Source organism: Hypanus sabinus, chromosome 28, assembly GCF_030144855.1.
Source record: "Hypanus sabinus isolate sHypSab1 chromosome 28, sHypSab1.hap1, whole genome shotgun sequence".
NCBI classification, from domain to species: Eukaryota; Metazoa; Chordata; class Chondrichthyes; order Myliobatiformes; family Dasyatidae; genus Hypanus; species Hypanus sabinus.
Window position 1 is genome coordinate 5229645 of NC_082733.1, and position 21226 is coordinate 5250870.

At 45.6% G+C, this 21226-nt stretch overlaps 1 protein-coding gene across 2 annotated transcripts in view; it reads right to left on the reverse strand.

The window, feature by feature from the left end:
* The window catches only part of nedd4a (NEDD4 E3 ubiquitin protein ligase a), a 247880-nt gene extending 226959 nt beyond the window's left edge, over positions 1-20921 (reverse strand). The window contains exons 1-2 of one of the 2 annotated variants that reach the window (XM_059952531.1): positions 20653-20921; positions 20225-20298 (exon numbers count right to left, since the gene is read on the reverse strand). In XM_059952531.1, coding sequence (XP_059808514.1) covers positions 20225-20298; positions 20653-20694 — 116 coding nt within the window. In that variant the 5' untranslated portion in view covers positions 20695-20921. The remainder of the gene's footprint in view (positions 1-20224; positions 20299-20652) is intronic. The other variant, XM_059952530.1, reaches the window with a different exon arrangement.
* Positions 20922-21226: the final 305 nt, after the last annotated feature.

Genomic DNA, 21226 nt, shown 5'->3' on the forward strand with positions numbered 1-21226 from the left:
CAATACTTTAAGTGTGGTCTCACCAGAGATTTGTAGAGTTGCAACATGACCTCTCTACTCTTGAACTCAATCCCCCTGTTAATGAAGCCTAGCATCCCATAGGCCTTCTTAACTATCCTATCAACCTGTGCAGCGACCTTGAGGGATGTATGGATTTGAACCCCAAGGTTCCTCTGTTCATCCTCACTCTTAAGTGATTACACTTTACATAGAGCAGTACAGTATAGGCACTTTGGCCCACCATGTTGTGTTAACCTATGTGAACTTGTTCCATGATCAATCTAACACCTCCCTCCTACACAGTTCCTGAAATCAATCCCCGATAATGAAAAACAGCACACCATACACCAACCTTTTCAAGTTGCACAGCAACTCTGAAGGATCCATGCAGTGGACCTCAAGACCAAAATTCCTGCTGATAACCTAGTACTCAGCCTTCAAGTTCAATCTTCCAAAATGTATCACTTCACTCTGGATGGAACTCCATCTGCTACTTCACTTGCCAGCTCTGCATTCTGTCTATGCCACATTATAACCACCAACAACAACCTCCTACAAAACCTCCAACCCTCCTGTCATATTCCAACGTACTAACACAACCCTACACTTCCCATCCAACTCATTTATAAAAATCACAAAGAGACGAGGTTGCAGAACTCATCCCTGAAGAGCACTCTTAGTCACAACCTCTAGCCAGAACATGCTCCACCTGCAACCAGGCTCTCTGCCTTCTGTGGACAAGTCAATTCTAATCCACACAGCCCAAATCCCATGCCTCCTGACTTTCTGGACCAGCCTTCTGTTAGGAACCTTGTTAAATGAAAAGGGTGGTCACACCAAATATTGATTGATTTTGTTTTTTTACTGTTTACTATTTTTCATAGTAAATTTTCTTTTATTTAGAAATGTTTCTTTATTTTTGAAAGCGTCTTCATTTTACAGAATTTTTAAACATGTGCCCAAGACTTTTGCGCAGTACTATATCTCACTCCTATATACCTCCTTGTCAACATCAGAAAATCTGCCAATAGTAGCTGAATCATCAGCAAATTTATAGATGGCATTTGAGCTGTGCCTAGCCAGAGAGCTGTGGGTGTAGGAAGAGTGGCGCAGTGGGTTAAGCATGTATTTTTGAGGAGCGCCAGCATTAATTTCAGTAAGGAGGAGGTGTTATTTCCGATCTGCACTGACTATGGGCTCCCAATAAGGAAGGATCCAATTGCCGAGGGAAGTACACTGCTTCTTCCTTAACCTCAACATTACCCTGTTGTACTCTCACCCACAACCAAAGTCTTTCTCCCTGATGAAGGGTCTCAGCCAGAAATGTCCTACCCTTTATTACTTTCCGTAAGTGTTGCCAGACCTGCTGAGTTCCTCTAGCATTTTGTATATGTTAATCCACACTTCTCTATGCATTTCCCTAAGAACTTCTATTCCCAATTTACATTCCCAAGTTCCTGCCTAATGCCATCATAATTAATGTATTTGCCATATCATTGCTCCTATTCTTGACCCCTGCTATGTTATAGGTCAGGGAGTTATGGTCACAATCTCTGAAATGCTCTCCCATAGATCTGTCACTTACCCAGGTTCATTACCTAGTACAAGTTTCAGTACAGCCTCTCCTCGAGTCAGCTTGTCCATATACTGGGAATCCTTTCTGGATGCACCTGAGAAATTCTGCTCTATCAAAATGTTTTGCTCCAAGAATTTCAACAAGCTCTTGTATATTGGTACTAATTAGATGAGTTGGAAGAAAGAAATCTTCCAACATGAGTTTAGCAAGTAGGTAGCCGTTTAAAGAGTAGAACCTCACAGGCTGTTTCTATAGAGTCATAGAAAAGTACAGGTCCTTCAGTCCATCTAGTCCACGTCAAGCCATTTAAACTGCCTACTCCCATCTACCTCCACCGGGAACATAGCCCTCCATAACACTACCATGCATGTACCTATCCAAACTCCTCAAACATTGAAATTAAGTTCACATGCACCACTTGTGCTGGCAGCTCATTCCACACTCTCACAACATCTGAGTGAAGAAGTTTCCCCTCATGTTCCCTTTAAACATGTCACCTTTCACCCTTAACCCATGACCTCTAATTGTAGTCCCACCAAATCTCAGTAGAAAAAGCCTGCTTGCATTTATCTTATCCATACCACTCACAATTTTGTACACCTCTATCAAACCTCCTCTCAACTGTCTATGTTCCAAGGAATAAAGTCTTACTCTATTCCTCACAACTCAGGTCCTCTGGACTCGGCAATGCCCTTGTAACTTTTCTCTGTACTCTTTCAATCTTTCCTGTTGGTAGGTAATCAAAACTGCAGACAATACTCCAAACGAAGCCTCACCAAAGTCTTACACAAGCATCTCCTACAATCAGTACAGTGATTTATGAAGGCCAATGTGCCAAAAGCTTTCTTTATGACCCGATTTTCCTGTGATACCACTTTCAATTAATGATGGACCCTCAGCAGGATTCAGCCCGAAACCATCATGTTCTTGTGAGGATGAAAGCTGAGCGTAACAAGAAACTACCTCCAGTAAGATGCCGACACGCTTGGTGACAGCGGCCTCTCTGGGTCCAACCAATTGTTTAATTGTTCATCCTTTATGTCTTTCGTATGATCACAAGACACCGCTAGATATCAAGAACACCAAACACTGTGGGTCTACCTCACCAGCAAGTTGCTGGATAATGGTGGAGCTTTGCAACATGGGCTTGTTGAGAACTATGTCATCACCTACTTCAGCCTCCTGGGAAGAAGGCAACAGAAACAGTGTGCAGTCGAACACGCGGTGCCAATGATGTACTTGTGATTGCAGGACTCTGTTGGGCATTGGTAATGTAGAATACTGCAAGTCCAGTTCACTGGTGAGACCGACAGTGAGGGAGCTGCATGGTCTCGACTGTTGCCCTAATGTCCCACTGTCTTCTACAGCAGGCACCCAGGGGAGGAGATAGCAATGACAGTGTGGGAGGGAGCACAGACACGGTGGGCACGCGGGAATCCGTGCTGTGGGCTGCCCCTCCCGTCTGTGCTGCCCTCCAGTGAAAGACAAGCCGGAGTGTATTCATCTGGGAGCATGAGCGTGTGAGGAGGAACTGCTGTGTACTTGTTCTAGCAGAATCCCAGCTCCTGTTTGACATCCCAGGCACCATCAATCTTCAGGCCATGCCACTCAGGGACCTGGTCTAATATTATTATTATTTATGTTTTATGGCTATAAAGATAGATAGATAGATACTTTATTGATCCCAAAGGAAATCACAGTGTTACAATAGCATTACAAGTGCACAGATATACAAATATCAGAACATAAGTAATAAAAAATAAGTTACCTCAAACAAAATAACAGGAGGGGGTCATCACTTCCCTGTCTGGAGGTTGACTCATTATAAAATCTAATGGCCGAGGGTAAAAGTGACCTCATATAGCCTCTTTGAATCAGTGTAGTTGCCTTAGCCCATTACTAGAAGTGCTCCTCTGTTCAGCCAGAATTGCCAGGATTTTCCGTAGATACCTTTGTTCTACCACAGCCTCCAGTGTGTCCAGTTTGACTCCAATAACAGAGCCAGCTTTTCTTATCATTTTATTGAGCCTGTTGGCATCACCCGTGTTGATGCCATTACCCCAGCACACCACCATACAGAAAATTGCACTGGCAACAACAGACTGGTGGAACAAGTGAAGGAGAGGCCTGTATACTATAAAGGACCTCAGTCTCCTCAGGAGGTAAAGGTGACTCTGGCCCTTCTTGTACATGGCCACTGAAGTCTGTCATTCAGCTGCATCTGCTGGCAGAGAATCTCACCTGGTCCCTCAACACCAGCTCCATAGCCAAGAAAGCCCAGCAGTGTCTCTACTTTCTGCAAAGGCTGAGAAAAGTCCATCTCCCACCCCCCATCCTCATCACATTCTACAGGGGTTGTATTGAGAGTATCCTGAGCAGCAGCATCACTGCCTGGTTCAGGAATTGCACTGTCTCGGATCGCAAGACCCTGTAGTAGTGAGGTCAGCTGAGATCATCAGGGTCTCTCTTCCCGCCATTACAGACATTTACACCTTACGCTGCATCCTCAAAGGAAACAGCATTGTGAAGGACACCATGTACCCCTCATACAAACTCTTCTCCCTCCTGGCAAAAGCTTCCAAAGCATTCGGGCTCTCACGACCAGACTGTGCAACAGTTTCTTCCCCCAAGCCATCAGACTCCTCAATACTCAGAGTCTAGACTGACATCTACATCATTTATTATTATATTGAAGTTTGTCCTCTACTGTGCGTATTGTCTTGTTATTTACTTATTGTACTGGCCTGCACAGTTTTGTGCACTTTATGAAGTCCTGTGTAGGTCTGTAGTCTAGTATAGTTTTTGTGTTGTTTTACATAGTCTAGTGTAGCCTTGAGTTGTCTCACATAGTCTAGTGTAGTTTTGTACACCATGGTCCCAGAGGAACATTGTTTCATTTTTACTGTGTACTGTACCAGCAGTTTAAGGTCGAAATGACAATAAAAAGTGACTTAACTTGTAGGTCCTCACCATCAATAATAACGGTATGTTCTCTGTTTTGCACTTTGGCCCTGGAGGAACACTGATTTGTTTAGCTGTAACGTTAATGCAAATAACCCTGAATGCAAAACCATTCAACGGCTGGGTAACGAGCAAAGGAAAAGTATACAAGACCATTAAACATAGGAGCAGAATTAGGGCATCAGTCTGCTCTGCCACTCAATTATGGCTGATTTATTATCCTTTTCAACTCCATTCTGCACCTTCTCCTCAGTAATCTTTGAAGCCCTTACTAACCAACAATCTATCAAACTCCACTTCACATATATGCAATAACTTGACTTCGACAGCAGCCAGTGGCAATAAATTCCACAGGATCACCACCCTCTGGATAAAGAAATTCCTCCTCATCTCTGGTCTCTCTATTCTGAGGCTATCTCTATTCTGAGTCTCTATCCTAGACTCCCTCACTATAGGAAACATCCTCTTGACACCCATTCTGTCTAGGCCTTTCAATACTTGATAGGTTTCAATGAGATCACCCTGATTCTTCTAAATTCCAGTGAGTACAAGCCCAGGGCCATCAAATATCCCTCAAATGTTAACCTTTTCATTCCTAGAATAGTTCTCGTGAGACTCCTCTGGTCCCTCTCCAATGCCAGCACATCTCTTCTTAGATGAGGGGCCCAAAACTGCTCACAATAGTCCAAGTGCCATCTAACTTATAAACTCCCAATTACGTTCTTGCTATTACAGTGCCTTGAAAAAGTATTCAGCCCCCACAACTATTTTAACATTTTACTGTCTTGTTTTCTAAATTTAAAACATATTGAAGTAGGGTTTTTTGAGCTAATCTACATGTCAAATCACGCATCATGTCAAATCAAAAACAATTCCAAACCCTACCACAAATTAATCAAAATTCAAACCCTAAATTGTGAGACTGAAAAAGTAATTACATCCTCTTTGTAATTACTGTGCTAGCTTTCCTCAGATATAATACTGTATGTTACCTTACCAACTCACCCTGTTTTCTATGAATTCATAAGAATGGTATGGCATCCTCTCTGCAAGGTCCAGTGGATTTGCAACAGACCAAACCAACATGTGCACAGAAGACCAGAGAAGCATAAAACTGGAGAAGGGTACAAGACCATCTCAAAGGCACTGAATATACCTCAGAGGTCAGTGCAGTCCATCGTGAAAAAAATGGAAAGAATACAACACCAAAGCCTCATGGCTGAGGTCAGGTCGTCCCTCTAAACACAGTCTTCAGAGAAGAATGACATTTGTCAGGCTACTCTGATGTGAACAGTCACTGGGTGAGCTGCAGAACTCAGTAGCTGCAACTGGATATGAAGTTAATGGCTTCACAATCTCTAAGGCCCTATACAAAAAGAGTATTTATGGAAGAGTGGCAAGGAAGAAACCTTGGCTTAAAAAAAACATATCCTTGCTCATAAAGACTTTGCAAAGGATCACTTAAAAGATACTGTAAAGATATGGCCAAATGAGACTAAAGTAGAACTTCTTGGCCTCAACTCTAAGCAGTGCACATGGCATAAATCTAACACTGTGCATCAGCCAGGTAACACCCTCCTCACCATAAAGTATGGTGGTGGCGTCATGCTTTGGGAATGCTTTTCAGCAGCAGCAACTGGAAACCTGGTCACGAATGATGGGAAGTCGAATGCTGCTAAATATGTCGAGATCTTGGATAAAAACCTGCTGGCCTCTGCCAGAAAGCTTAAACGGGGAGGAAGTTCATCTTTCAGCAGGACGACAACCCAAAGCACATGGCCAGAGCAACCATTCAAATGAAGGAAGTTGATGTGCTTAAGTGGCCCAGTCTGAGTCCTGACCTTAACCTAATTAAACACCTCTGGCAAGATCTCAAAACTGCTCTCCATTGCCACTCCCTAACTAACCTGGCACAGCTTGAGCAATTTTGTAAAGAGGAATGGGCAAATCTTACTCCATCACATTATCCAAAACTAAAGAAGACTTATCAAAAAAAGATTACCAACTGTAATAGCTGGAAGAGATGGTTCAACAAAGTACTGAACAAAGAGGGAGGAACCTTTCTGAACCGTTGACATCTCATAGAAAACACAGAATCATAGAGCACATTACAGGCCCTTCGGCCCACAACATTGTGCCAACCACGTAACCTACTCTAGAAACTGCCCAGAATTTCCCTACCGCATAGCCTGTTATTTTTCTATGCTCCAAATACCTATTTAAGAGTCTCTTAAAGTACCCTATTGTATCTGCCTCCACCACAGCCGGCAGTGCACCCACCACACAGTTTTATGAATTTTCAGATTTTCATGCTTTACAATTTTCTCTGTTTTTGTTTGGGGGGGGGTGCTCTACAGTGATTAAAAGAGCATGTGATTCACAAATACAAATTCTCAGTTGTACTGATCAAAATCCCTAGCTGTAATACTCATTTATATGAACAAAGGGTTGGGGGCTGAATACTTCTTCAAGCACTGTATATTCTAGCCCTCATAAAATTAATTATAACATTGTTGTGGTGAACTATGTGCCTGTCTGGACACGCCCCTTGCTGACTGCTCCTGTGGCTCCTCCCACAGGCCCCTGTATAAAGGCTCGGCCTCAGTCTCCAGGACATAGTATGATGGACACTCACTCCTGGTTCCTTCTTCCAGTCAATAAAAGCCGATATCTCGCCTTACGTCTCAGTGTGAGTTATTGATGGTGCATCAATTGTACTTGCTTTTCTTGTCACTGACTCAATCTGCAGAATACTCATCCTGCACAAGGGCTCCCAAGTTCAAAGTACGTTTATTTTTGAAGTATGTATACATTATACAAGCTTGTGATGCACATCCTTATAGGCCACCACAAAACAAAGAAACCCAAAAGAATCCTTTTAAAAAGATGGTCAAACACCCAATCTGCAGAGGAGAGAAAAAACATATAAACGATAAAAGTAAGCAAATAGAATTCAGAACAAAAACACAGACACGATGCCTGGAGCCAGCCGGAGCAGGCCACAGCTCAGAACCAACTAAACATCACAGAGCCGGAGCAGGCCACAGCACAGAACCGAGTAAACGTCACAGAGCCCGCAGACACAGAGCCGGAGCAGGCCACAGCACAGAACCGAGTAAACGTCACAGAGCCAGAGCAGGCCACAGCGCAGAACCAAGTAAACGTCACAGAGCCGGAGCAGGCCACAGCGCAGAACCGAGTAAACGTCACAGAGCCTGAGCAGGCCACAGCGCAGAACAGAGTAAATATCACAGAGCCAGAGCAGGCCACAGCGCAGAACCGAGTAAACATCACAGAGCCCGCAGACACAGAGCCGGAGCAGGCCACAGCGCAGATCCAAGTAAATGTCACAGAGCCAGAGCAGGCCACAGCGCAGAACCGAGTAAACGTCACAGAGCCGGAGCAGGCCACAGCGCAGAACCGAGTAAACGTCACAGAGCCGGAGCAGGCCACAGCACAGAACCGAGTAAACGTCACAGAGCCGGAGCAGGCCACAGCGCAGAACCAAGTAAACGTCACAGAGCCGGAGCAGGCCACAGCGCAGAACCGAGTAAACGTCACAGAGCCGGAGCAGGCCACAGCACAGAACCGAGTAAACGTCACAGAGCCGGAGCAGGCCACAGCGCAGAACCGAGTAAACGTCACAGAGCCGGAGCAGGCCACAGCGCAGAACCGAGTAAACGTCACAGAGCCGGAGCAGGCCACAGCGCAGAACCGAGTAAACGTCACAGAGCCGGAGCAGGCCACAGCGCAGAACCGAGTAAACAACACAGAGCCGGAGCAGGCCACAGCGCAGAACCGAGTAAACGTCACAGTGCAGGCCACAGTGCAGAACCGAGTAAACATCACAGAGCCGGAGCAGGCCACAGCGCAGAACCGAGTAAACATCACATAGCCGGAGCAGGCCACAGCACAGAACCGAGTAAACGTCACAGAGCCGGAGCAGGCCACAGCGCAGAACCGAGTAAATGTCACATAGCAGCGAGCAGGCCACAGCGCAGAACCAAGTAAACATCACAGAGCCGGAGCAGGCCACAGCGCAGAACCAAGTAAACGTCACAGAGCCTGGAGCAGGCCACAGCGCAGAACCAAGTAAACGTCACAGAGCCGGAGCAGGCCACAGCGCAGAACCAAGTAAATATCACAGAGCCGGAGCAGGCCACAGCGCAGAACCGAGTAAACATCACAGAGCCGGAGCAGGCCACAGCGCAGAACCGAGTAAACATCACAGAGCCGGAGCAGGCCACAGCGCAGAACCAAGTAAACGTCACAGAGCCGGAGCCAGCCACAGCGCAGAACCGAGTAAACGTCACAGAGCCAGAGCAGGCCACAGCGCAGAACCAAGTAAACGTCACAGAGCCGGATCAGGCCACAGCGCAGAACCAAGTAAACATCACAGAGCCGGAGCCGGCCACAGTGCAGAACCGAGTAAACAACACAGAGCCCGGAACAGGCCACAGCACAGAACCGAGTAAACATCACAGACTCCGGAGCAGGCCGCAGCGCAGAACCGAGTAAATGTCACAGATCCCGCAGACACAGAGCCGGAGAAGGCCACAGCGCAGATCCGAGTAAACGTCACATAGCTGGAGCAGGCCACAGCGTAGAACCGAGTAAATATCACAGAGCCAGAGCAGGCCACAGCGCAGAACCGAGTAAACGTCACAGATCCCGCAGACACAGAGCCGGAGAAGGCCACAGCGCAGATCCGAGTAAACGTCACAGAGCCGGAGCAGGCCACAGCGCAGAACCAAGTAAACGTCACAGAGCCGGAGCAGGCCACAGCGCAGAACCCAGTAAACGTCACAGAGCCGGATCAGGCCACAGCGCAGAACCAAGTAAACATCACAGAGCCGGAGCAGGCCACAGCGCAGAACCGAGTAAACATCACAGAGCCAGAGCAGGCCGCAGTGCAGAACCAAGTAAACGTCACAGAGCCGGAGCAGGCCACAGCACAGAACCGAGTAAACATCACAGAGTCCGGAGCAGGCCGCAGCGCAGAACCGAGTAAACGTCACATAGCTGGAGCAGGCCACAGCGTAGAACCGAGTAAATATCACAGAGCCAGAGCAGGCCACAGCGCAGAACCGAGTAAACGTCACAGATCCCACAGACACAGAGCCGGAGAAGGCCACAGCGCAGATCCGAGTAAATGTCACAGAGCCGGAGCAGGCCACAGCGCAGAACCAAGTAAACGTCACAGAGCCGGAGCAGGCCACAGCGCAGAACCCAGTAAACGTCACAGAGCCGGATCAAGCCACAGCGCAGAACCAAGTAAACGTCACAGAGCCGGAGCAGGCCACAGCGCAGAACCGAGTAAACATCACAGAGCCAGAGCAGGCTGCAGCGCAGAACCGAGTAAACGTCACATAGCTGGAGCAGGCCACAGCGTAGAACTGAGTAAATATCACAGAGCCAGAGCAGGCCACAGCGCAGAACCGAGTAAACGTCACAGATCCCGCAGACACAGAGCCAGAGAAGGCCACAGCGCAGATCCGAGTAAACGTCACAGAGCCGGAGCAGGCCACAGCGCAGAACCAAGTAAATGTCACAGAGCCGGAGCAGTCCACAGCGCAGAACCCAGTAAACGTCACAGAGCCGGAGCAGGCCACAGCGCAGAACCGAGTAAACATCACAGAGCCAGAGCAGGCCGCAGCGCAGAACTGAGTAAACATCACAGAGCCGGAGCAGGCCGCAGCGCAGAACCGAGTAAACGTCACAGAGCCGGAACAGGCCACAGCACAGAACCGAGTAAACGTCACAGAGCAGCGAGCAGACCCAGTCCAACCATCACCTCTTGTCCCAACACCCTGTCTTTTCAATTCATCTGGCCTGGCATTTAATTTGCCTAAATATGTGGTCACGGTGCAGACTCGAGGGTTGCGGTGCAGACTCGAGGGGCCGAATGGTCTACTTCTGAACCTATCGTCTATTGTCTATTCCTTGCACTCGGACCCAGGCCCCATCATATCAATACGCTCTGGGCCCTTTGCATCTCTGATTTTTTTTACCCATTTTGAAAATAATCTATAGCTTTATTCCTTCTACTAACGTGTATGACCATTCACTTCTCTACACTACATGGCACATATAAGGAACTCAGCATACGGAAGACCTTCATGAGTATAAAAAATGTAAGGAGACACAGAAAGGAAGTTAGGAAGACAAAGTGGGGTCACAAAATAACTTGGGTAGGCAGGATTAAATCAAAGATCTCACATACATGTTAAAATCAAAATAAGGAATAAGGCCATTAGCAGCATCAGGGACAAACTGAGGGTACTACTGAGGTTCTAAATGAACACTTCTCTACTGGTATTCACAAAGAAAGCTGATTTTGTAGTTGGAGAATTCACACGAGTGAAGGAAATTTTAATACAAGTTTTCATAAATAAGAAGCACTCAATACTTTTGCTGACTTGCAGGTGGATAAATCCTTGGGGCCAGATGGGATTTAGGAGAGGCTGTGGTTCTGGCTGCGGCTTTTAAACCTTCACTGGCCACAAGTCAGATATCAGATATTACGAGAACGGTAAATGTGGTCTCCCGATTAAAGAATGGCAAGAATGTCCGTGGAGAAAAGCTTGGCATTATTGACCTGTGAGCCCCATATATGCAATGGGGAAGTTATTGGAACCAATTCTGGAGGGACAGGCCTAATAATCTGGAAAGGCAGTCAGCATGACAAACTGTTTCCAGTCGGAGACAGAGGTTAACAGAGGTGGGTTGTTTGGGTGATTGATGTTCCTCAGGGATCTGTGCTGCGACTCTCACTGTTTGTAATAAATGTGAACAACGCGGATGTAGGAAGCACAATCAGCAAGTTCACAAGTGATACAAAGATTGATCAAATCATTGAGCCTGAAGGGTAGTCTTGGTCTATAATGTGATATCAATGTGTTGAAGTGGACTGAAAAGTAGTAGATGAAGTTTAATCCAGATAATTGTGAGGTGATAAAATACAACAAACACCATGAATGGTAAATTCCTGCCAAGTGTTGAGGAGCAGAGGGACCTTAGTGTGCAGTCCAAGCATCCTGCAAAGTGACAATGCAGCTGATAATGTGGTTAAGAATGTCTATGCGATACTGGCCTTCAGTATTCAGGATACCGAACCCAAAGGCAGAGATGTTATAAAACATTGTTCAGACCTACGCTGGAGTACTGCATGCAGTTTGAGTCAGCACATGGTAGTGCAGGGGAGGGTGCAGAAGAAATTCACCAGGATGGTGCCTGGGATGGAGCTGTTCAGTTAAGAGGAGAGACTGGCTCTGTTTTCACTTAAGTTGAAAAGGTTAAGAGTTCACATGACTGCAGTATATAAAATTATGGGGGTATAAATCAAATAAACCACAGCAAACCTTTCCCCTTATCAGAAGTGAATAAAACTTGAAGACTTGTGTCAAAGGCACAAGATGTAGAGGGTATCGGTTGGGGTTTCTTTTCACCCAGAGAGTGGCAAATACCTGTCAGAGAGAGTAGTGGAAGCAAAGTCACTGACAACATTTTAGAAGTGCCGAGACAAGCACAGAAATCACTTCGGAATTGTACACTAAGGACGAAGTGCTGGAACATAGGGTAAATACAAAGGATGGCCATGGGGTGGTATGGAAATGATGGCCCAAATGGCCTCTTCCCATGACCTATGACTCTAACTTTCTATAATACAGGAAAGAGGAAATTCACCAAACAGATCTGCCTGTGGTGTCACAACTCTATGAAATTCTGGTTCAATCACAGAAATGTTTCATGGCATCTTCTGGTTTCTTTGCGCTCCCTGTCACAGGATTTTGCTGCATGTGATATTTTTTATAAGCACCCCCAAGGCATCAAATGGTACAGATGCAATATACACACTCAGAGAATCAGACAGATATTGGCATCTGATGAAAACGCTGTTAGCAAGCTCCTGGATAACTAGCTGCAACTTGCACAACCCATCCTAAAGTGTGATAGAGGTCAAACTGAGTGACTTGTCTGTCTCTCATGAACACAGATGAAATAGGAAGAGTAAGAAGGTAGAAGCAATCCCTTAAGCAAACTATCAATACAATCAGTGCGAGTTGCGTAATGTTGTTTACCGAAAGTTCACTTTCCCAGTCAACGCACATTTTCTTCATTCCTTTAATGTCCAAAATTCTAAAATAAAGTTCACAGAACAAAAAAAAATTGAGAAAGAAATGTACTGATTAATTTATATAATCCCTTGGAACTTTTTAAAATGTGTTTAGCCAAATCCATTTCTAGTTGAAATATTTAACTAATTTCTACTATGAAATTTTCCATGTTTAAAAATCATTAGAAACCTCTGAATGCCAGAAAGATTTAGAGATCTATTCAAACATTAATGTTTGCCAAAACTGAGAGAGTCCTGCCAGTCAGCCAAGTGCATTCTGGGTCGGGCTGCTTCAGCCAGACCAAGGTCTCACCAGCAGAGCCCGAGAAGATGTGCTGTGATTGTTATATGGTTATATGTTATCTGGTAAGACTAGCTAGACTGAGCTTGTGCCATGATTTTTTTTTCACATTCTAGGGCCATGCACAACACTGTCCAGCATGTATCACCAAGTCCAAACCACTCCTGATGCACTTCAATGGGCATTTACTTGTTATCTACATTATCACAGATTTCAAAACACATTTAGGCGAGTCTTCAGGTAGGACACTGAGTTTTCATGACATGTCAGCTTTATAGCTACAATTACCAATACAAGTACTTTATTCCAGATCTATGTAATCGCTTCATATTAAATTGCCCAGTCATCGTGCCAGGATTACAACCTGTATTTCATGCATCTCAACAATAGCGTCTGTAACCACCAACCCACTGCACCTTATTGTGGCTTTGATTCTACTGTGATATTAGAAGCTGTTTTTCATTTGTAACTTGGTATCAGACAAGCAGTAGCGGTAAATCAGGAGGATCAGAAGTTCCAAGGACATAGTAGTAAGGACAGGAGGTGGAATACAGTATTATTGTGCTGAATAGGAGGGAAACCTATGAAACATGTTTTAACTCTGCACTTGTTAATATATGTTTGTTTTCTTGTTGGTTAGAAGCAAATCCAACTCATATAAATGACAAACACAAGGAAATCTGCAGATGCTGGAAATTCAAGCAACACACACAAAATGCTGGTGGAACGCAGCAGGCCAGGCAGCATCTATAGGAAGAAGCACTGTCCACATTTCTGGTGAAGCACAGTCCTGACAAAGGGTCTCGGCCCGAAACATTGACAGCACTTCTCCTTATAGATGCTGCCTTGCCTGCTGCGTTCCACCAGCGTTTTGTGTGTGTTGCTCATATAAATGGTGCTATAATAGTTCCTAAACTTTTACTATGAGATTTTTTTCTAGGTTGGAATCTCTAAGAAGATCTCATATGATGATGGCCCTCACTTTAAGGGTAAAGTGATAGAAGAGATAACAAACGCCTTACGGTATAAGCATCAATTACCCTGCCCGTACCCATGCACTCGGTAGTTACTCCTCGCCTTTTGGTTAAATAAACAGACATCTATGAGTGAAAGCATGCTAAAGTATTACGAAGTGCTAACACAACTGTTAAACATTTCCAGCAACATCTCAAGTTTGAAGTCCAAGAAGATCATTACGACTCCGGAGTGCCATACTTTCTAGTGGGAGATTGGGTATTTGTAAAATCCAACTAACAGAGAAATTGCTCAGTGTGCTGGTGGGAAGGTTCACACCGAGTGTTACTGACTACACATACTGCATTGAAGGTCCAGGAGAAGCTGCCTTGGATACATGCATCACATGTCAAACCTGCCGTGCCTACAGACCAGGGAATTGGCAAAGAAGATCTTGGAGATAAAGATTAACTCACTGTCTTTGAAGCCTTAAGCAGTTATAAGGCATTTTAGATTGTCCTTCACTCAAATGCACCATTACAACACCTTTTACATCTTAGTTATGGATATGCTCTGCATTCCAATGAATCAAGTTGTCAGGTGTGTTCCTGCAGACTCACACGTTCAGGAGGAAGTGTTCACTTAGTTCCATCCCTTCAGCTTTCTCGGCAAAGGAATCTTGCAGCACTTCAACAACAAGACTAAAACAGCACTAAACTACTTAGTGGTCGGGAGGGAAATAAATTGATGCCTAAAACTGATGGTTTTAGAGAGCAAGGTAAGGGGACTGAATTACATATTGAAGGGGGATATACACCATCTCTGAGCATGTTGGCAGTGGCTTCAATGGATGGTATCTGCCTTCATACAACTGCACTTTGTTACCACCCTCCCTGCCTTTGATAGGGTAAAGGAGTGGCGAAGACTGTCTCTTCCAACAGAAAGGTACCATTTGTTTGTTATGTGCTGTGTTGTATGACGAAGGTAACCACAGTCTTTCCACGACCATGATTGTTCTTGGCAAACTTATCTCCAGAACTGTTTTGCCATTGCCTTCTTCTGGGCAGTGTCTTTACAAGATGGGTGACACAGCCATTATCAATACTCTTCAGAAACTGTTTGCCTGGCATCAATGATCACATAGCCAGGACTTATGAGATGCACCACCTGTTCATACGACCATCCACCACCTGCTCCCATGGCTTCATGCGACCCAGATCAGAGGGCTAAGCAGATGCTACACTTTGCTAAAGAGCAACCTGTAGGAAAGGAGGGAAGGAGTGCCTTTCACCTCCTTTGGTAGAGATGCATCTCACCCGCCAACCCCAGAAAGATACCACCTTGGGGAAACAGCACAGTAGATTTAATAACACAAAAGCTACCACACCATCCCTTACAGTTACTGGGACGTAGTGTGCAGAATCAAGGAATACCCATGGTTGCCTACAGAATGGAAAGTTGTTGCTATTTGGCCTGTGTAATACCACATATGCACCACCTATGGTCAATTTCTCTGCACCCAGGTGTACAGAGCTACCACTGAAGGGCTATTACAGAGGCTGAAAGCTGTCGGATTACTGCAACCCCTTTTGGAGACTTACAAGGAAGTATTACTATGGCTTCCGCCATGAGATGGCCCAGGCATTACATGAAATAAACCAGGCCATTGAGAGTATAACAGCTGAGATGGAGACAATTTGTACCGTGGCACTTCGGAGCTAGTTGGCATTGGACTAAGGAAGTTGGTACCTGCGCCATCAGCCGGGAGTGTTGGACCCAAATCCCTGATCCAGCTGGAAGCCAATAAGGTCAAAAAGATTGTGCAGCAGTTGGATCTGGTCACTGCCTGGCTCTATTCCCTTCTGGGAGGTTGGGGTAGTTCCATTGTACAGTGGGTAATGGCGATGGGGAGGGGGGGCTATGTTCTTGCTAATTGTGATATTCATTTTCGTCTATTGCCTGAGATCACTTTGTGGTGTGGACATGGAATAAAGAGAAGGAGGTGAGGAACCAGAGGGAGCTGATAGGCAGGTCATGAGAATGGGGGAAGGAATGAGAAGGAATGAGCGGACTACCAGAACGAGGGAAAACAAGGGAGTGGGGAGAATAGAGGGAAGTGGTTGCCAGAAGCCAGAGAAATCAATGTTCATTGCATCAGGTTGGAGGTCATACAGACAGAATAGTTTGCCCCTCCAACCTGCACTTAGCCATGAATGGACATGTCGGTATGGGAATGGGAAGTTGAATTGCCCTAAACAGTCCTTCCAGGTGAGATGGTGTATACGCTGCAGGTCTGTCAGGGACATTTCCTGTATCCGGCACTGCAGGTGCAGCTTCCTCTATAATCGGTAAGATCTGACATGGATGGGGAAACCACTTCATCCAGCACCTTTGCTCTATCTGCCACAGCAGTCAGGGTCTCCCAGCAGCCACCCACTTCATCCAACTTCCCATTCCTCTACTCCAGCATCTGCAGAATCTCTTGTAACTCCAGGATGGAAATGGATGATCCAAAGTCTGTGTTTGTCTTAAGTGGTCAGTTCTGATAGAAGCATATTCAGCTTACAATTTACTCCGCATCAAGACACAGAGAATGACCAGCCGATATTGGTTCACGTATTAAGATTAGCTAAGAAACAGAACCAGCCCACCATTTCCAGTGCAGTAGAACTCCAATACTCTGGTGTCAGTCTGACAGGTTTTCCATATGATTGGTTATTATTCACACATGCCAACACACTTTCAATTCACTTTTTTTTTTAAATCTACAAGTTATACAGCAGAATAACAAATTGTCTATGTAGCCAGGCACATTGAAAGAGTCACACACAAAATGCTGGAGGAGCTCAGCAGCCTCTATATGGAAAAGGGCAAACAGTTGAAAGAGTCTGCTGGAATTAGCACCTGGTGAACCAAATGTCAAATCATCAGCATTTTTGAACAATTGGATAGTGGATATCAGCACCTTAGTGTTAATGTTTATAAGAATAAAATGACAAAGGAGTCAATGAAAGAATTTTAAAAAAAAATCAAATTCAAACATACAACCCAGTAATCTCTTCACCTGGAATGTAGAGAACGGAAAGCCTTTCTCAAGGAAATATACAAGGAACAGCTCAGATGTTTGCTTTCAATTTAATAACAAATCATTCAATTATTACTGCACTGAATCAGAGCAATCAGGTTTATACCAGTTCCTCTCTAACATCAAGCAGGCTATATCCATGTACAACCCTGTAATACGGGAACAGGCAATGTGGAGTGGTATTTCAATCCCAGGTCTCTGCCGTGCATCATGTAGTCTAGTCCCTTTGATTAAAAAACATATCTGAAGCTTCACTGCACAATGCCAATCTAGAATGAGTTTAACAAAGCATCGGTATCTATCTATAGCATCTAGAAAAACTTAAAATATAATGAGTTGTTGTTTTCTTTAACATTTCCTGCAAACTTGCCAGTAAAGGGTGGCTCACAATGACTAATCAAACAAACTGGCTCACTCACATATTTAAAAAATGTTGTGCCTCAGATTCTCACAGAATAGGAAGGGCCATATCGAGTCAATGCTTTGATATTAATGTGTTAACAAAACATTGTGGAATAATAACTTTTATAGCTAATTCTCATAATTATAGTACTCAAAGGGCAACAATCAAAAATGGCTCAAAATTTTTATCTTTTAAAAAACCTTTTCAGGGTCTGGTTGTTGCTGGCAAAGCCATAATTATTTGCCTAGCATTTATTGTCCTTAAGAAAGTAGTGTTGAGCTGTTTTGTTGAATTACCATAGCTCTAGTGAAGATACAGTGTTGTGAAGCATATGGAATGCCAGGATTAAGATCGGCCAACAACAGGGAACTGCTAATACTTGATGGAAGGAAAGCTGATGAAGAAACAGCTGAAGAGGGTCAAGCCAGACAGTGAAACCGGTAACTCCAAAGTCAAAGTGGAGTTTATTGTCACTGGCACAAGCACACGTGCACACCAGTGCAACGAAAAGCTTACTTACAGCAGCATCACCGGCACAGAGCTTCATATAAGCAGCATTCACAAGAAAAACAAGTTATACCCAGTTTTTCCAAGAAAGAACAATTAGAACAAAAAATATGCTAAGACTGGGTAATTAGATCATATCATCTAGATCATATTATTTTGTCCAGAGTATTATTCCAGATATTAGCGTGGTCTCCATTTAATACAGATTTACTTTTACTCCACACGGCAGCTTTGTGCCACATTGTGTAATCTTGATGGTAACTCTCACCTCATCTACAATATTCAACTCTTGCTCTCTGGTTGAAACAAAGTTTGATGAGATCTGGAACCAAGCAGCTCCAGCAAAGCACAAATTGGGCATCAGTGCAGAGGTTACTGGTGAGTAAGTGTCACTTACTGCACGGCTGAAGAAACATTCCCCAATTTTTTTGATGAATAAGTGTGGACTGACTGGGTAATAATCACCTGGAATAAATTTGCCCTGCATTTTGTAGGGCACACCTAGGTATTTTTCACACTGCCAGTCTTCTAACTGTACTGGATTAGATTCAAAAGCACAGCTGGTTATGGAGCTTTCTGCACAACAATAGTACACTGTCTGTACCTTTGCTGTATACATTTCTTTCATCTTAATATCATCTGCTGAGATTCACATTAGATAGAGACTGGTGTCTGTAATAGCGAGGATATTTAGGAGGGTACTGAGGTCCTCAGCACAACTGGCTAAACATGGCTACAAATTCAACATTTAGCATTCCTGCTCTGGTCCCTGCCATTGTTAGAATGAGGAAACATCAAATCCTCCTCCTCTTCCCATTAGTTGTTTAATTGTCCATCATTATTCATGATTGGATGAGGTAAGACTGCACAATTTCAATTTGTGTCATTAGTTGTAAAATCACTCTACTCTAGCACACTCAGAACTCTACTGCAGCTTCTCTAGGCTGGTACCCATCACTGGGTATGCCTGGCACTGTTTCACTAGACTGGCCCACCCATCACTGGGTATGCCTGGCACTGTTTCACTAGACTGGCCCACCCATCACTGGGTATGCCTGGCACTGTTTCACTAGACTGGCCCACCCATCACTGGGTATGTCTGGCACTGTTTCACTAGACTGGCACCCATCACTGGGTATGCCTGGCACTGTTTCACTAGACTGGTACCCATCACTGGGTATGTCTGGCACTGTTTCACTAGACTGGCACCCATCACTGGGTATGCCTGGCACTGTTTCACTAGACTGGCACCCATCACTGGGTATGCCTGGCACTGTTTCACTAAACTGGTACCCATCACTGGGTATGTCTGGCACTGTTTCACTAAGCTGGCCCACCCATCACTGGGTATGCCTGGCACTGTTTCACTAAGCTGGCCCACCCATCACTGGGTATGCCTGGCACTGTTTCACTAGACTGGCCCACCTATCACTGGGTATGCCTGGCACTGTTTCACCAGACTGGCACCCATCACTGGGTATGCCTGGCACTGTTTCACTAAGCTGGCCCACCCATCGCTGGGTATGCCTGGTACTGTTTGACTAGACTGGGACCCATCACTGGGTATGCCTGGTACTGCTCCCAATATGCATTCAATGTGTATATTTCATTGAATTCATATTGATCCTATGGCTTAAGAATAGAGTGAGAGAAGTGTCTGGTACATTGTCTAACAATGCCCACGTCAGGATGTTACTGACGAGTTCAAGGCAGAGCTCTTCCATTTTAGACACCAGCCCCGAGGCATTCGCAAGACAGAACCAGCTAGCAGGAATATAGTCCAGCTGAATTCAATGGCTGTGTCGATGCCAGATGGTCCATCAAGTTTAACATCAGCAGTAATGATGCAACTGAGTGGATTACTGGGCCACTTCAGACAGCACTTGGAGTAAACCACATGGGAGGAGTCTGGAGTCATACATCAGCTGGTCCTCATTTCCTCCTGAGGACATTAGCAAAGCAGAGGAGGCTTTACCATAATCCATAAGGTTTTTATCATCACCATTTCTGACAGAGCCACGCCACCCCAATCCCCCCCCCCACCCCAGACACACACACTCACTCAACATTATCAACTGAATGCAAGTCCCATAACTGTTATTGTAGGATTTAAACCAGGGACTCTGGACCATCAATTCTCTCTCAGCCCACTTCTCTAATCTCGGCATGTTTCCCTGGTTTTAAAATGACAAGGGCTTACTAATTCTATGGTTTATCAGAAACAACTCGCCCCAGTTTTTCCATCAGAGAAATTAAATGCGGAGTTTTCAGGAGCTTGGCTCCAGTCATAAAACGGGTTCCAGTGCCCTCAATACACCCACCTGGCTCCCAAAATATCCTTCTTCGCCAGGCCAATTCCAGCTAAAATCTTCACTCGTAGAATCCGAGATCCGTCCTGCAAAGCACAATCACTCGGGTTAGAAAGCGAATGTGAGGGAGGTGGGAGGCGGCGGTGGGGCGTTCGCTGTGGGTCTAGAACTGTCAAACCACAGTACGGAGGAGGTGATAAACATCTAATCTGGTGTAGGCCTAAACCCGGGAAGCCCTCCCATCTCCACAGGAAAGACAGTGTGGGCGATCGGGCTCCGGCCCCTGTCGCCACACTGACCCCAGAACAAGCAGTTCCCACGGGGGCAGCCAAGGGCTTCCACTCTCCCGGCGTGGCCGGCTCCCCGACAAACTTACCACCACCCCCCCCCCCGGTTCCGTGTGGTAAATGGTGGCGTTAACTAACAGAAGGTGGGATTACCTCATCGGTGAGTAGACCTCGTACTTCAGGAAACGCTGCCATCCGTGCGGTGGGTAAAATCAGCGGGGGGAAGGGGGAGTGGCTGTACCACTGACAGCTGCCGGGGCCAGACCCGAGCTCAGACACCCTCCTCGGTGAGCGACCCGCCGCAGTGCCACATCCCACCCGGACCCCGGCCTCCGCTCCGCTCCGCTCACCGAAAACTTCCCGAGTGCAGCCCACCCAGGCAGCAGCAGCGCTGACGTCGTGCCCCTCCAGCCACTCAGAAGGCTCGCCCAAATCACGTGGCGCTCACTTTGATTTGAGCGAATCTGAAGTAACCAAAATAAGCAAGTCGGTACTGTAACCAGAACGGGAGTGACACATCGTCGGTCGGACGGTCAGACCAGTGAGTGGCGGTCTGAAGTGGGGTTCCAGAGGAACGTTCCGAGTGCCAACTGACACTGAAACAGCGAGCGCCAACTTCGGTTGCAACGTTTACTAAATCAAAATCTGATGAACTCGCTTGCTTGAAATATTATTTTTATATTTTACATTTAAAAATTTTAACCCAGAACCCGCGGGAAGCTGGGCG